This window comes from Condylura cristata, unplaced genomic scaffold, assembly GCF_000260355.1.
Source record: "Condylura cristata isolate star-nosed mole 26May11 unplaced genomic scaffold, ConCri1.0 scaffold00053, whole genome shotgun sequence".
NCBI classification, from domain to species: Eukaryota; Metazoa; Chordata; class Mammalia; order Eulipotyphla; family Talpidae; genus Condylura; species Condylura cristata.
The window spans coordinates 1,352,827-1,371,294 of NW_004567154.1; the positions used below are offsets into that span (position 1 = coordinate 1,352,827).

An 18,468-nucleotide genomic window follows, 5' to 3' on the forward strand; every position below is an offset into this window, starting at 1 on the left:
TTTAAAAACCCAATTCTGTATGCTTAAATAAATATTTTTAAAAAATGAACAATGACATAAAAATATACAAATGCATAAATTCAATCTAATACAGTAAAAACAGGGCAGAAATTAAAAGCTCAACTGGAGGGTTAGAAGATTAAAGCTAATAATAACTTCCAGAATGTTTCACAAAAGGCTAAAAATAGAGCTTCCATATGATTCAGTAATCCCACTACTAATCACATACACAAAGGACACAAAAACATTGAATTAAAAGGATACTTGCACCCCCATGCTTATCGCTGTTCTCTTTACAATAAGGAAGACATGGAATCAATTCAAAAATAAACGACTGGATTAAAAAGATGTGGTATATATACACAATGGAATATAACTCAGCAATCAAAAAAGATAAACTCATGCCTTTTTCAGCAACATGGATGGAGCTGGAAGGATCATGTTTAGTGAAATAAGCCAGAAAGAAAAAGAAAAATACCAGATGGTTTCACTCATAACAGGATTGTAAGGAAATGCGGGGGGCAGAGGAAGAAGAGAAACAAATGTAATAGATTAAAAATCAAAACAATGAACAACTATAAACCAGAGACATTGTATGGGGGTAGAAAGGGGAATAGGATCAGAACTGGGTGGGAAGAGTGCACTGGACTATGGTGATGGCACAGGGGTGAATTGGTTGTGAGAAGCCCATGGGGATTACAACTGCAATGAAAAAAATGCATAAAATGAAGAATGATGTAAAAAATTAAAATAAATAAAAATAACTTCCAGAAATGTGTATTAAAAGATGTCTTTTAATGGAAAACAGGAAACATAACAATGTTGGAGAAATGTCAAAACAACAGCATTTCCAGAAAGAGAAAGCAAAAGAGAAAAAAATCCATGGAAGAAATTTTCCCAAAATGAAGGTATATAAGTTTTACCACATTGGGGCAGTCCACTGAGTATCCAACTTAGTGGGTGAAAATGGAACCAAACCAAGATACAACAATGTGAAATTTTAGAATACTTAGAAGATATTACAAACTTCCACAGGGGAAAAAACTGAATTGCAAGCAAAAGACATAGAACAAAACAACACTGGACTTCTCAAAATCAATACTAAAAGTGCATGGAGTAATGAACTTTAAATTAAAAAAAAAATAATGTTTTACTTAGGGAAATAATCAATGAAGTATGAAGACAGAATAATGACATTTTCATACATGCAAGTATCAAATAATTTGCATTCCCTGTATCCTTTCTTAAAAGCCAGCAGGGAAGTGTGCCACTAACACATGTAGATAAACCAAGAAAGACACAGGATTTAGGAACATGAAATCCAATACAGGGGAGAAGTAGAGAAGTTAAGGAAGATAGTAAAGGCAATTACCAGGAAGATATCTGTGTACCAGATGTCTAGGGTAATCATTCCATATTAGAATAGTTTGAATGTTAAAGGCTTTCCTCTATAACAACTCTACTGTCATTGTCCCATATATATATTTTTCTAACCTGAGGACAGAATGCCCAGGCAAGCCTGGCTCAGAGTATCTGCAGTTGGCTAAAACTGACCACATGCTGCCAAAGCCCATGCACACCTTCGCTCCAAGCACTGCAGCAGCATGGATCAGATGTGGACCTGCCTTCCACCCCACAGAACTTAGCTGCTTTCATCTACTTTTCAGGGGGTGGTCATGGGGTGATTAGAAGCAGAGAAGTCAAAGGGACCCATTCCCTGTTAAACCGTATTATTACCATACAAATCATTTCTGGCCCATACAACAACACAGCTCTGGTGCCCTGCCTGTGGTATTTCATGCGTTTACTTGCCCGGACTCACCCACTAATTCCCCCAGAAGTAGCTTTTGTAAACCACTGGAAATCTGATGCCAAACTATGACAGACAAACTGTTCTGCTCATCTCTCCTGGAAATCTTTTCCTAGTACATCAAGGAAACATCTAGTACATCTAGTACATCTAGGAAACATCTAGTACATCTTTAGTGACCAATTAGGTGTGTGCTTGCCGCTCAATTTTTCAAAATGAAACAATGTATTACTTAAGTACACTATAATGAAAAACAAAAGAATGAATAATAAAAAAAAGTCACAGTAGTTAGGTTATGAGAAGCGAATATAACTTGGAGTGGCACACAAGCACTTCAAAGAGATAAGTAATGCTCTATTTCTGAGAAAATGGTAGAGTTTTATTATCCTTTATACCATGTATAGAAATTTAATATACTGTTATAAAATTCATAATAAAATAAAAATTACAATTAAAAAATAAAAGTAGAAAATGAGAGGATTAAAACCTATGAGGAGAAAGGAACCAACCCCAATATTATAAGGGGGAGGAGTGGGACAATGGTAAAATTTACTTACCATTTCATATGCTACTTCCTCAGGTGTATCTGTCTCTAAATTGAAACTGAATTCAATAGCTTCATTGTCTTTGTGCTTCCCTTTCAATTTTTTAGGGTCTTCAACCCAAAGTCTTAAAGCCAGGGATGAATTTGAGCAATCACCTTCCTCTGCTAATTCCACCCTTAGTCCTGTATCCTCAGCAAAAAATGTGTGGTTTAGTAGGTCCCTGATAGACAACCTAATAAACAAAATATGTATCTTATTATCAATTCTTCCGATCATAAATAAAATATAGAACCCTTAGTGGTTAAAAATTAGTTGTATCCAAGTAACAATCTTATTTTAAATTTTCTATCCATTAAGACATTAACCAGTCTTCTTATAAAAATCAAATCTTATGTCCCACTCATTATTACTAATAATGCCAAGAAATTCCAACTAACATGCACATGCAGTAAACTTAAAGATTCTTACCAGTAATACATCTAGATACTGAAGTTTAATATACCTAGAAGTATTCCTAGAGGGAAATAGAGAAGTACTGCAGCATGCATATGTAGACTGAGTAGTTTCCCTAAGCCACTGGTTTATAAATTACTAAAACTCAACAACAGATTCTCAGCAAAGAACACCAAAAACAGTTCTGGATATTTAAATACCAAGGTAAACTGGAAATTCAAACTTTTACAAATGTTATAAATAGAAGTCATTGACTCCATCATGGATAATCTAGTCAGTATATTTTACTTTTCAGAGAATACCATGGCTGAAGTTATTTTAATTCAGCAAAGTATTGTAATTTCCTCATAGTATTTAAGCTTATATTTAGGTCAAAGAACATTATAGACACAATTCTAGCCTAATATTAGGCATTAAACATGTCAGAAGAGGAAAAAAATGACAGGGTTCAAAAAGTTCTTTTACAAGCTGGAATAGTTAATTTCCTTTTCTTTCGTCAACTTTTAAATCAGACATATTAATATTTAATCTATTGTAGGTCAGGGAGAGCTAAAATGGAAATACTCCATATTGTCTATGTGGAAAGTCTACACCTCCAATACTATCTAAACCATATAAACCAGATTAAAGCATGGTATTCTGTAAACTGAGGATTTTCAAATCTCTGCATTTTAGTATTCAAATGACAAATACTTAACTAAGATAGTGATATAAAATGAATACACTTACTGAGTCCAATTAGTTTTATGTTTAAAGAAGACACAGCCAGGTTAAACCCTTTACCTCTCAATGAAATTAGCCTATAACTTAATAAGGAATAATAGTAATAAAAGACATAATTTATTAAATGCTACTATGTTAGATTCATTACCTTTTTATTATCAAAAAAATAAGTATTTTAAGGAACATCTGGCTAAGTAACTTGCTCAAGATCACACTTGGCTAAGCAAGACTCCAAATTTGAATCATAATCTGATGATAAAACCCATGTTCTTTCCAACATAATAGTATGCCATGAATCCTTTCGAGTAATCCAGTGCTTTGATAATAGATGATAATTAAAATGCTGTATAGTCAGCAGTTAAAAGTTAAAATGGCTACTTTAACACAGTATTTTTTGGTTCATTTTAAAAAGGTATGCCTAAATTCCTACAACTCAAAAAGAAAAATTAACAATTTAAAAATGGGCAAAGGACCTGAATAAACATTTACCCAAAAAAAGATACATAAATGACCAATAAGCACATGAAAAGGTAGTCAATATCATTAGTCATTAGGACAATTCAAATCAAACTACAATCAAATCCACACACATTAGAATGGCTTTAATTAAAAAAAAGGAAATAACAAGTGTTGATGAGAACACCAAGAAATTGGAAGCTTTGTATGTTGCTTAAGGGTATGCAAAATGGCATACAAAATGTGGGAAAAGCAGCTGTTGCGCAGCGGGTTAAATTAAAGCACAGCACTTAAGCCACTTCCGCATGAGTTCAATTCCCGCCTGCCCCGGAGGTGAGTGACCACTTGGCGTGGCAGACCTCTCCTGACCCGCCCGCTGCTCCCCTCAGCAGTGTACTTCGTCGTCGATCTGCCTGTTCTGCTCCCCACTCTGTCTCTGGTGAAGCCTCTCGCTGCCCCTGAGCCTCTGACCTGTACCCCAGTTCTGTATGCACAAATAAATAAATCTTTTTTTAAAATGTGGGAAAAGCTTATTTTTTCCAAAAAAAAAAAGATCCAGTAATTCCACCTCTAGGTATATACCAAAAATAATTGCAAGTAGGGATTATTTAAGGAAATACTTTTAAGCCAGTGCTCAAGAAACACTGTTTATTTACAACAGCCAAAGGCAGAAATAACCCATGTCCAATAAATAAATGGATAAACAAAATATGGTGTGTGTATACACACCATAATGTAGTGGTTTAACCTGTTGCGCCATCAGGGAGAGCGCATATTATTCAGCCTTAAGGAGGAAGGAAATTCCGATACATACTATAACAGGGATCAATCTTGGAAATACTATGCTAAGTGAAGTAGCTAGACACAAAAGGAAAAATATTCTTTGACTCCAATTTAAGAGGTACTTAGAGTAAGTAAATTCATAGAGACAGAGAGTTAAATAGAAATTACCAAAATTGAGGGGAAGGGGTAATAGGGAGGTGTTGTTTAATGAGTACAGACTTTGTTTGGGTTGATAAAAAAAAGTTTTGGAAATAGTAGTGATAGTTATACAAAAATGTGAATGTACTGAGTGCTATTTAAAATGATGAAAATGGTAAATTTTAGGTTAGATATAATTTACCATCTTAAATATATATGTGACTAGGGCTCTCCCTGGTGGCACAATGGGTTAAAGCACTGCATTATGAAGCTCTAGAAGCCACTGCAGCAAGAGTTCGATACCAGGCCAGGGAGTTGACCCACATGGCGTGGCAGACATCTCTTGTCTTGTCCGCTGCTCCCCTCAGCAGTGTACTTCACCAATCTGCCTGTTCTGCTCCCTACTCTGTCTCTGGTGAATCCTCTCACTCACCACATCTCTGGCCTGTACCCCAGTTCTGTAAACATAAATAAATAAATCTTTTAAAAAATATATTAAAATCTTAAAAATATATACTGGATATACCTTGTTGGTACAAGCACTAAGAATTTTCTGCAATAAGGCTTTATCTTAGTGGCCTTATATATTTTCAGATATGCAAACTAAATTCAGATTTTAAAAAACTAGTAAAAATAGGGAACAGTCAGTAAAATGTAGACCTAGATAATTTCTATAGAGAACATACCATCTTTATTCATCATAATCAATAAGGAGGTAAAAATCAAAAGACTAACCTACCAAGATAAATCAGCAACTTACCAAATTTCTGACAAGAGAATAAATAAACTAAAACTAAGGGAAATTATCCATAAAAAAAAATGAATTGTAACACAAATATATCTATAATATTATTTCTTGAACAAAAATAAACCTAATTGTTTTACCAGTAACATGACACAATGACATACGGTCAAATAAAAAAACACCTGGTGTATTGATGGTTAAAAATTTTTTAAAACTATCATAAAATTAAGTATCAGGCATGCAGAAGTTCTTTACCATTAACTGTTACAAGTAAGTTAACCTAGTGGAGGTCCACTGACATTTAGACCAATGGATGAAGGTCATGAAAACTTGTCACAAAAACAAGCACACAAAACCCAAATGTTGGTTCAAGGAAAACTCAAAACTCAACACATGATAAAAGTCTAAAATGGCAAATAAGATGCACATACACACTTTACTCTAGACAGTATAGCTTGTCTTTCACTCAAAAGTCAGAAAATGCACCAGTGTAAGCTAAGAGGAAAATGCATCTATCAGTTTTGTCATTTCACTACATTTATACCCGCCTTGCAGATTTGTTTTGACGAATACATCCTTCAATGATTTCTTTCACTTCAGGATCAGTGACTTTATTGAAACTGGCTGGCTTTATACCCTAGGAGAAGAAATATGACTTTCAATCACAAATTAAGCAGTTGAAATCCCAAATCAATATGACATTAAAATAAATTTTACCATTAAACCATATTCAAGTTTTAAATGAAATAAACATATGTACACAGAGTAAGTTTAACAACTTTCTGACAAGAATTTTATTATGGCTCTACCAAAAAAAGTGAAAATTTATAAGTAATAGAAATCTCTAATGAGAGGCAAAGTTATATAAATTTTGTAATACATACGTTAGCATGCAGAAAAAAAAATTCTCAAAGTAACCAATAACAGAGAAAACTCATACTTCAGCAGATAGTCGGGAAAACTATGATTGAAAAATGTGCATATAGTATAACCCCAATTAGCAAAACATAATAAACAAGCAATTTTTTTAAATCAGAAAAAAAATCAATATAAAACATTTTAAAATAGTTGTCTGATAGAAATATTCTGGCACTCTCATTTGAGGAGTAAATGTTGATGAGTGTTATGTATTCCTAATGTATCTTCCCCTTAATCACAATGTAGCGACCAATCTGTGTCTCTTTTAACATTTTTTAGTTTGAAGTCTAATATATCTGATAGAAGTATCACTGCCTTTTATTTGTTTTGGTCCATTTGCTTGTAGAATTCTTTTCCATTCTTTTACTTTCAGTCTATGCCTATCTTTTTCAGTTAAATGTTTCCTGTAAACAGCAAAGGATTGGGTTCTGTTTTTGAATCCAGCTACTCTGTGTCTTTTTATCAATGAGTTTAGTTCATTTACATTTAAAATTCCAAATAAGGCTTCTCTACTAAAAACATTCTAAGCCAATACTATTTCAAGTTCTAAATCCATATAATAGTGCTAACTGCCTTAACTTGCTTATTTTACATTCTATTACCCTTAATTTATGAATTTTAGATTTAAAAATCCAATTAACGTCACTTCAGAAAATTCCAAACTAAGCTAGAAGCAGACAGGTATAATAGAATAATTTTCCTGGGGTGAGTTCAATCTAAGATATAGTCTGTCAAATCTCACAGGAGTCCATCAGAAAACTCAACAACTAACCCTTGAACAACATGAGAGCAGGGAGTGGTTAAGGGCACTGACTCATCCCCTGTGCAGTCAGAAATCTGAATATAATTAACTTAATTATTAATAGCCTGCAGATTACTGGAAAGCCTACCAATTAAGTCAATTAACAAATATTTTGTATGCTATATGTATTATATACTGTGTTCTTACAATAAGCTAAAGAAAAATGTTATTAATAAAATCACAAGAAAGAGAAAATACATTATAGTATTGTACTGTATTTTTGGATACCATAAGTTTATGTTGCCTATTTATAATATGAATCAACTGTTAGTATGTTTGTTTACATTTCTCTTGACTGCAAATGGCCTCATATTCAGGCTATGTTTACATGAGTTTTGAAAAATTCTAATATTGTATAATAGATTTGTACATGTTTTGTGGTAGTGATTATCATCTACATTTTTTATAAATCCATTATATACCAAACCTTTTCTATTTTTTTTATATTTCTAGGCTATTCAGTTCATCTGTAAGTTTTTTCAAATTGTTACATATCTCCAAAACATTTTCCAATATATGTAATGAAAACAATCCATGGACAAGTAAGCCTGCACAGTTCAAACCTGTGCTATTCAAACTCATGTTAATCAAAGTCAATTGTACTAGATAAATCTGGAGAGATCAGAAGTTAATTAGGACCCCAAATTGAAGTTTTAATATAGATGGACTCTATCATGATAAGGACAATTAGTGCTTTCCTCTGTTCTGGGAAGCTACAACTTAACAAAATCAAGAACAAACTCTTCTATTTAAGATCATCCAATAAATGGACGCGTAGTAATAGACCATTCGTTTATTCTTACCACTCTATCTCACCTCTTTGTCACAGAAATTTTCAAGCACTCTCAAAAGTAAAATATTCTAAGAAACCCGAGGCGGATAACCATTACAAACTACAACACAAGCAACATTTGTCATCCTTGCTTCCACTATCTATCCTCACACCCTTTTTATCCTAGAGTATTTTATTCTTTAAAGATGTATTTTATTTCTTTATGCATACAAGAGCAAGTCAGAAATCTGAATATAATTAACTTAATTACTAAGTTAGAGGTGCAGTGTGGTGAGGAGATTCACCAGAGACACTGGGGAGCAGAGTGGGTGGATTGACAAAAATATACAACTGAGTGAAGCAGCGGGTGAGACAACAGAGGTATGCTATGCCATGTGGGTCACCTTCCTGGCTGGGACAAACTCTGCCCATAGCTTCATAGTGCTGCATTTTAACCCATTGCGCCACCAGGGAGGGCCCTATTTGATTTTTTTTTAATGCAATTGTGAATAGAATTTTTTTCTTATTAATTATTTGCACATAAAAATGCAAAGAATTTTGTATCTTGAATTTGTAATCTTCCACCTCACTGTATTCATTTAGTTTTTCAAATAGCTTTCTTGTAGTATTTCAGGGTTTCTATCATATACTATCTTATCGCCTAAAAATGAGTTCAATTCTTTATGTCCAACCTAGATTCCTTTTATTTCCTGTTGTTGTCTAATAGCTTTAGTTAAATCCTCTAATACTAAATTAAACAGAAGTAGTCACAGTGGGCATCCTTGTTTTGTTTCTTATCTTAAAGAGGAAGCTTTTAGGTTTTCACCATTAAGTATTATATTGGTTATAGGTGAGTGAGATATGACATTTATTATTTTGAAGTAGATCTATTCCCATCTTGTTTTGTTTTTGGTTTTTTTAAGATTTATTTATTTATTCGTACAGAACTGGGGTACAGGCCAGAGATGCGGAGGGTGAGAGGATTCACAGAGACAGAGCGGGGAGCAGAACAGGCAGATCGAGGAAGTACACTGCTGAGGGGAGCAGTGGGCGGGTCAGGAGAGGTCTGCCAGGCCATGTGGATCTCCTCCTGGGCAGGCGGAGATCAAACTCATGCTAAAATGGCTTTAGCTTCTCAGTGCTGTGCTTTAACCCCCTGTGCCACCAGGGAGGGCCCATCTTGACTTGTTTTTAATAAACAATAATTGAATGTTATCAAATGCTTTCTCTACATCTGATTTACCATTATTTTATCTTTATGGATATTGTTACAATGTATTACATTAAATCTTTTAATGTAATGTGTAACATTGAATATACATATATATTAAACCATCCTTGCATCCCTGGAATAAATGCCACTTGATCATGACATTTGATCCTTCCTTGTAAAGAATTGTTGAACTCAATTTTCTAGTAATTTATTGAAGATTTTCACATTAATATTCATCAGAGATACTGGTCTACAGATTTCTTGTGTTCTTTGTTTGGTTTTGGTATGATTGCTTCACAAGACATATTAGGGAGAATTTCTGGATTTTAGAAATAATTTGGCCAAGATAGGGATATGTTCATTATTTTATTTTTTTTTAGGGACAATTCACCAAAAAGATTTAATTGTCATCAATATTTACACACCCAACAAAAGTGCACCCAAAGACATAAAACAGCATTTAACAGACAAAAAGAAATACATTGGGAGCAACACCCTAATAGTTGAGGATTTCTTTTATGTTTGTTTAAAAAAATTTTTTGGTGGGGGGGCATATTTTCTTTAAAGTTTTAACAGAATTCTCTTATAAAGTTGTCTGGCCCTATGTTTTTATTTTTTTAAAAAGATTTATTTTATGTATGCATACAGAACTGGGGTACAGGCCAGAGGTGTAGGGGCGGTGAGAGGATTCACCAGAGACAGAGTGGGGTGCAGAACAGGCCAACTGACGAAGTACACTGCTGAGGGGAGCAGCGGGCAGGTCAGGAGAGGTCTGCTGTGCCATGTGGGTCACCTCCGAGGTGGGGATCGAACTCATGCTGAAGTGGCTTTAGCTTCTTAGTGCTGTGACCCACCAGGTGACCCACCAGGGAGGGCCCACCTATGTTTTTATTTTTAAGAAGACTTTTTAAAAAATACTATTCAATTTCTATGTTTCTGGTAATTTTATTAAACTCTTCTGATTCTTCCAGGTTTAGTCTTGGCAAATTGCATCACTGTAAAAAAATTTTCCATTTCTTCAAGGTCATTGAATGTATTGATTTACAATTGTTCAGTAATTAAAGCAATCATTTATGGTCCTTTGTATTTCTATGCTGTCTGTGGTAATTTCTCCTCTCTCATTTATAATTGTTATGATTTTGTTTCTTCGTTTTTATGTTAGTCTAGTTAGAAGTTTATCAATTTCATCTTCTTGAAGAGGTAACTTAATTTCATTGATCATTTGTATTGTCTTTTTTTATTTCTAATTCATTGATTCTTCTACTTTTACATTTCCTTTCTTTTATTAACTTTTCTTATTCCTCTTTTTCAAGTTGCTTTAGGTGTAATATTAAGTTGTTCATACTGGATTTTTTCGGGCTTGTACTACAATTAAGACCATTTTTGCGATACTCTATAAATCCTGATAGCATTTATTCTCATTTCATTAGTGCTAAGGTTTTTTGTTTTGTTTTAATTTCCTCCTTAGTTCAACACCTATTAAGCAGCTTGTTGTTCAGTCTCAATGTATTTAAGGTTTATGCAGTTTTCTTTATATAGTTGATTTTCAGCCTTATTGCATTGTGGTCAGGAAGAGCAAGTGGTCTGATTTCAATCTTCACATTTTCATTGACAATTACTTATACCACAATTGTGGCCTTATTTATTATATTGTCTTCCCACACAAACTTCTGGAGTCAGACATATTTGGATTCAGTGAAATCAAAAACTCTGATTCTCAGTCTTATATGTAAAATTGAAGATGATGCCATTTTGTTTGGATAAAAAAGACAGCATGTAGCATAAGCATGTAGCATACAGTATAGATTTAATAATAACATCTATTAGTACTAGTCGCCTGAAACATTCCAATGATTGCTTTCACAACCTATTCTGAGCCACCCAACCAGATATGAGTAAACTTCTTTTAAAGAGTCCTAGTACTTTGCCTCTACCTATCTTATATCCCTTACCTATACTTTCATCCTCTTATTTTTATATTTATTTGTCAATCCATATTACTGCCCTACTAAAATTATAAGCTCTTTGTAGGTAGCCAACACTTTTTACCCATATTTGCATCCCTTGCAATTTGTAACATAAAACAATTACAACAAGGAACCTAATTCTGCATCTGTTCAATCATATTTTTATACATACTTTTATAATTAGGATTTTATAACTAGAAGAAGGCTTCAAAATCATTTAGACAACCTTTATTATTGTTTTAGAAACTAAGATATATCTAATAAATATATAAATACTGTTAGCAAGCAGGTATAGATGATATATTTGTACATTTTCCCAAGACACTAACATGGAACATTTTATATAGCCCCAATAGAATATAGGTATATAGCATAAATCTAAAGCTTGTTTTATAATAATTATGTTAAATTTGGTTATATAAAACTTAGCCAAAATTAGGTTTGACAATTGACCTATGAAATGTGGCAATTTGTGAACTAAAAAGAATAAAATAATACCTACGCTGGTTACTTTACGGTATATTTGAGCTGCATTTTGGCACTCAGAATAGGGGTACTCCGAAGTAGCCATTTCCAGCATACACATTCCAAAAGCATAGACATCCACAGATTCATCATAATGCTCTTCATACATCTCTGGGGCCATAAACTCAGGAGTCCCTATTAAGCAACACCACAACCACATTTTTATTAAAAAGTCAAATGTATCCACCAAGATGATATACGCTGTACCATAAAGAGTTAACTCCTGCTCCCTAGGGGCAAATTTATAGGAACAAAATGTGCTGAATACTTGCTATATCTATATGAAGCACTTCAATAATTTCCTTTACTATTAATAATGATAAAGGCCAATTAATAATAATTCTCAAACTTTAAGTGATTACTAAAATCTATTTTTAATTCTATCATTCTTATAGTTATTCATACTTTTCTGAATCAAATTAGTAAGTCCGCTTTCTTGACTTCTTAGAACATTTCAATAATCTTAGACATATCCCCCACAAAAATAATACCTATTGTACTAACATATATCTGTGGGGGTGTGTGAACCATTTCCCTAAACCATATACGGTGTTGTAAGCCAATGTTACCTCAATAAGAAACACAAACAAATATGAGGCAACACTACTGTATCTATCAGTGTCTTCCTAATTTTAATGCTTGTAAGGTGACTTCCACAAAAAAAAGTCTTTTTTTTTTTTTTTTAGGAAATGTATACTAGTATACTTAGAAATAAAGTATCACTGTGTATAAAAGAAATACAACTAGGATGTCTCTGAAATAAGTTAATATGTAGTAGATATCTCAAAGCAAGCAAGGGGTCAGCAAACTTCTCTGTATAGGGTGAAATAGTAAATATATTAGGCTTTGGTGTATGGTCTCTCACAATTACCAACTTTATGGAAGTGCAAAAGCAGCCACATATAATACATAAAAGAGTAAGTGTGAATGTCCCAATAAAACTGTATGTACGAAATTAGTCAGCAGAGTAAGATTTGGTCCATGACTCAGAATTTGTTTATCCCTTTTCTATATATATACAGTTACCAAATCTTTCTATCCAACCATTAAAGTACAAAATGTTAATCACCGATGACGCTCTTAGCAAATGATGTGCGCATTAAAGTGGCTAGTCCTAAATCACCAATCTTCACAGATCCAGTGGGTCCCGTGATGAAAATATTGTCACACTTCAAATCCCGGTGAATAATAGGAGGAGTCCTTGTGTGCAAGAACTGTAGCCCTTTTAAAATTTGCCTGCACCAACTCCTTAAGACCTTTGGTTTCATGACTTTAAATCGCTTTAAGTACCTATTCAAAGAAATGAAAGACCACATGTAAACCAACATATCTTCCTTATTATATAAGAAATGACAGGGTAAATCAAGTAGGCTATGCTGATACCATTCGTGTTACAAGTGTAATCACTGAGTTGTTTTCTATGGTGAACAAACTTTAAATTTAAGACCGCACTCTTACTTCAGTAAGACATCCTACCAAGTTTAACATTTTTAATTCAAAATAACAACATTCCAATTAAAATGACCTTTTGTAGAATGGTAGCACAATTTAAAAAAGAACGCTCTTCATTATTTCCTAATAACTGTTTATACAGTCACTAAAGAGTTTAACTATGTAAAACTTTAGTACAAAGATGCTAGGAAACAGAAATCTTATATACTCCACATTTAAGAATTACAAACGGGTGATTATACTACCAAATGAAAAACTGTGGTCAGAAACAAAGCAATAGACTAATTATATAATACTGCTCACTGGATATGTGAACCTAGCCATGAACCAGCCTTTGATTAACTTCTACAAAATGGCATTATTACTATAGATTTCCTATTTTAAAATTCTATAATATAGCACAAATATTAATTTCTAAAATTTTATTTTCTAAAAAGCTTCATTAATATCCTAATTTTTGATTCGGCCCTGAAACACAGATTTAGATACTACAAAATTTTTAATAAACAACTTTAACTCTTGAAAATTATTTACAAATAAAACTCCATCAGGGCTATCAGGATCAACTTACGTCTTTAAGGTTCCTGATGTCATAAGTTCAGTCACTAATACAATACATTTCTTTCCTTTTAAAATGGATTCCCAGGAATCATAAAATCGAACAATATTGGGATGCTGGAGACCTTTTAACATCTCTGCTTCTTCCTTGAACCTTTGTTGCTCAGCTTTGGTTAATTTCCGGTCCTGAAATAGATGAATGATTCCAAATTAAAGTCTAGAAATTCTCATGTAAATTTCTAAAATCACTCAAATGAGAATTTTGTTGTATTTATTTTTATATATATTTATTTTTGCCTAATAATTTTTTACTCAGGACTTACATAATTACTGGTATCTTTTGTTATTTACTTTGACTGTTTCCACACAGCAATGCAGTTGTTACATTTCATAACTATGTTGTAAATTCACCTGCATAATAAATCAATTATCTTGAAAGCCAATATCTCAGATATTAAATAAAATTTTCATGGTACTCATCTCCCAGCATACACATACATCAAACCGTATTGTTATGTATCTTAAATTGTATACATTATTATGTCAATTATATCAATAAAACTAAAAAGATAAAATAAAATTTCTTTTGCTGAGAAAGGGAATAAAATGATCTCAAAATGAGAAAAATAATACAAAAGTTTACTTAAGAAATCCCTCAATTTCCACATCTGGAAAATCTGTAATGTCTTGGCATGAATATCAAAATGTTCTTCATATAAGACATTTGTTCTGGCAAAATAACTGCATTGTCAACATATTCTTAAACATAAGTATAAAGTTACCAGCTAATGAAAGACTTTCAAGCAGAAATAGGACCTCTAATCTGCTACATTTAATGCTGGAAGTCCAAAGGAGCAATGCTTACACAATTCTGAGGGATGACTGTGACCCTAATGTTCTGACTGCAAATATGCTCTCAATTAAATTTATGAGGGAAAAATACAAAGATTTCTATGAAAACAAGGACATAAAAAGTATATCATGCTATACACTCAAAGAATTGCAATTAAAATGAGTCAAAGTACTGAAAAAGGCATCAGGAAAAAAATTAATAACAAAAAAATCAAAACAAAAGTAAAGTAACAAGCAACTGTAAATCAGAGAAATTCTGAAAGGGAAAGGGAGGAAGGGGCATCAAAACAAGGGAGGGAAGAGCACAAGGTGACTATGGAGCACAGGTGAATTGGTGATGGGATTTCTACCGGGAATACACCTGAGAAAAGAAAGCAAACATTGTACAAAAATAAACAATGAAGTAAAATATAAATAATTTCCCCAAAGTAGTCAAATATGTCCATTATAAAAGTAGGGTGAAGCAAATGGTAAACAATTAGAATATGCCATATAGATTTATAGTAAGCTATAAAATTCTGAAATACTTCATTAAAATGTAATAAAGAATAAAAAATTTTGTCTTGGGCAAGGGGAGCTATTTTAAGTTTTGATGTTGACAGAGAAACAAACATGCTAATTAAAATTTCAGGTATGGGGCCCTCCCTGGTGGCGCAGCGGGTTAAAGCACTGCACTAAGAAGCTGAAACCACTTCCGCATGAGTTCGATTCCCGCCTGCCCCGGAGGTGACCACATGGCGTGGCAGACCTCTCCTGACCCGCCCGCTGCTCCCCTTAGCAGTGTACTCCGTCGATCTGCCTGTTCTGCTAACATTTGTCTCTGGTGAACTCTTTCGCCACCCCTGAGTCTCTGGCCTGTACCCTAGTTCTGTATGCACAAATAAATAAATCTTAAAAAAAAAAAAATTTCAGGTATGTGGCCCTCCCTGGTGGCCCAGCTGGTTAAAGCACAGCACAAAGAAGCTAAAGCCACTTCAGCAGGAGTTTGATCCCACCCCGCCCCGGAAGTGACCACATGGCATGGCAGACTTCTCCTGACCCACCCATTGCTCCCCTCAGCAGTGTACTTGTCCATCTGCCTGTTCTGCTCCCCACTCTGTCTCTGGTGAAGCCTCTCACCAACCCTGCACCTCTAGCTGTACCCTAGTTCTGTATGCATAAATACATATTTAAAAAATTTTCAGGTATGCAAAGGAGAAGTGGGAGGGTATAAACGATATAGTCCAATGGACGATGGTGGAGAATTATGGATGTCTTGATAGTGGTTATGTTGTGGTTAAAAACACCTGAAGAGTGTGGTCCTATACCTCTGAATCACATACAGTCTTGCAAACTAATGTGGCCTCAATAAAAGGGAAAAATATTCCATTTTATGATGGTTGACAACATATTCCCCTCCCTTCCTAAAATACAACAAAATGACAAAATGTAAAACCAAAGTAGTGATGGAAATATGAGAAGGATTCAAACAAAAGATTTGAATCTTTATCAGGTTGAAAGTGTTCCCTTCTGTTCCAGCTTTGCTGAGCTTTTATCACAAATGGATATTGAATTTCTTCAACTGCTTTTTCTGTACCTATTGAATAATCATATTTCCTCTTCTATAATCGGTTAATAAATCAAATTACATTTTCAAATATTGAGTAATGCTTGCATTTTAAATTACATGTCTGTGTCTATAAGTAACAAATTCATAAAGGGCTAAAACTTCATATAAGTTATCATAAGGTATGTTCCCTTTAGCAAATTATTTGGCTAATCATTGTTATTATCTATTCTTATATACATAGTCTTTCAACTCTATATTTGAAATATTAAGTATTATAACAGTGGAGAAAAATTGTTGTCAATTGTTGTCTCATATTATTTCTCTTATAATTATTTTACTCTTTTCCTCAGTATGGCTATGTTTCTTTTCTCATTTTTTTCTCTCATATATTTTTGCCCTCCTATATCTTTATCACATCCATTAAGCAATTTTCAGAGAGACAAAAGTAACAGAATTTTTCTTATTTTTATGTTTACACTTTTTATTTACTTTAATTTCATTGTCTTTCATTTTCTTTTGCTGTTATTTCCCTAATTTCTTTCTTTTTTTAAAGATTTATTTATTTATGCATACAGAACTGGGGTAAAGGCCAGAGGTGCAGGGGCAGTGAGAAGATTCACCAGAGACAAAGTGGGGAACAGACAAGGCCGACTGAGGAAGAACACTGCTGAGGGGAGCAAGAGAGGTCTGCCACGCCATGTGGGAGCACCTCAAGGGCCACTCATGCTGAAGTGGCTTTAGCTTCTCAGTGCTGTGCTTTAACCCACTGCGCTACCAGGGAGGGTCCATATTTCCCTAATTTCTTCAGACAAGTATTTTCATTCTAGTTATTGTTCATCAATAAATAAGGCATTTTTACATGTCTGAACTCCAAGTAATATTGAAGATATTTTAGGTGATAAATTTTCTTCTCAGTACAGTATAGTTTTCGCAATGACCCACAAAATTTTTCTAATGTCTTATTTCTTTTTAAGTAATTTATAATTTCAGTTTTGATTTTCTCTTTGATCCAAAATTTATCTAGGAGTATGACTTATAATTTCCAATAAGTTAAAAAAAAATTTTGTTTGGGTCCTCCCTAGTGGCACAGTTCTGTATGTATAAATAAATAAATAAATCTTAAAAAAAAACTTTTTTTTTATTATTTCCAACTTTATTGAGTAATGCAAAACATAAAATCTCTTTTCTTTAGCTTAATGTTTCCTGTGGGCCATAAATTTAGCCAGCTTTTTTCAGTGACTTGTAGACTATAAAAATGTATTTTCCCTATTTTAAATATATAAGGTTCTACTTTTCCACCAAATGGAGTCTGTCGATTATATAACCCAAATCCTTTTTTATTCATTCATATTTTGTCCAGCAGATCAGTTCTATTCTGAAAGAAATGTACCCCAAATTTCCTACCATTGCTATATGTTCATCTAGTTTCACTGAATCTATGATTCTGAGTTTAAAATACTAGCCAGAATATTTTTGGTGTTTATCGGTCTTTAGTATATCTTCTTAACTTCTGAAGTAAACAAAAATAATATCCTATCTAATTATATTATCTTCATAATATCTTATGTAATGCTTTAACTTTACTTTCTTCCTTCTGTGATAGTAATAGTGCCACTCTTGCTTTCTTTTTGTTTCAACTTCATCACAGTTTTAAATTTGCTTTTAGTAGACAACACATATGGGTCTTGTCTTTTAACCCAATCTGATAATCTGAGTTTTTTTTTAACAAGTAAATGTTATATACTCACACTCAATATAGCAAATGATATACTTAATTTTGCCCTTTTCATCGTATTTTAGGTTCTCTATTTTACTTCATTGTTTTCTTTAAACCTGTTAGAAAAATATAGGGAGAAGCCTAACTATGGAGACACAAGACTTATAAACACTAAAAATTACAAAACATTGCTAGACAATTTATGTCTTAAAGAAGACATAAATAAGTAAAAACAACAATTTCTGTGGATTGAAAACTTAATATTCAGATGTCAGTGCCAAAAGAGAGATGCAGATTCAACATAATCCTATCCAAAAAACACATTAACATTTTTTTTTTTGCAGAAATAGCCAAAACCCATCCTAAAATCTATGTGGAATCCCAAGGGACATAAAATCCTCATACACAAAACAATCTTGAAAAAGAGCAAAATTGAAGTTCTTGATTTCAAAACTTACTACAAAGCTTCAGAGGTCACAATGGTATGATA

At 33.3% G+C, this 18,468-nt stretch overlaps 1 protein-coding gene across 2 annotated transcripts in view; it reads right to left on the reverse strand.

Annotated features, from left to right (window-relative positions):
- The window catches only part of WNK3 (WNK lysine deficient protein kinase 3), a 163,095-nt gene that overhangs the window by 135,010 nt on the left and 9,617 nt on the right, over positions 1-18,468 (reverse strand). For both annotated transcript variants that reach the window (XM_004695010.2, XM_012734289.1), the window contains exons 2-6: positions 13,874-14,046; positions 12,920-13,140; positions 11,828-11,985; positions 6,202-6,290; positions 2,368-2,587 (exon numbers count right to left, since the gene is read on the reverse strand). In XM_004695010.2, the coding sequence (XP_004695067.1) occupies positions 2,368-2,587; positions 6,202-6,290; positions 11,828-11,985; positions 12,920-13,140; positions 13,874-14,046 (861 nt within the window). The remainder of the gene's footprint in view (positions 1-2,367; positions 2,588-6,201; positions 6,291-11,827; positions 11,986-12,919; positions 13,141-13,873; positions 14,047-18,468) is intronic.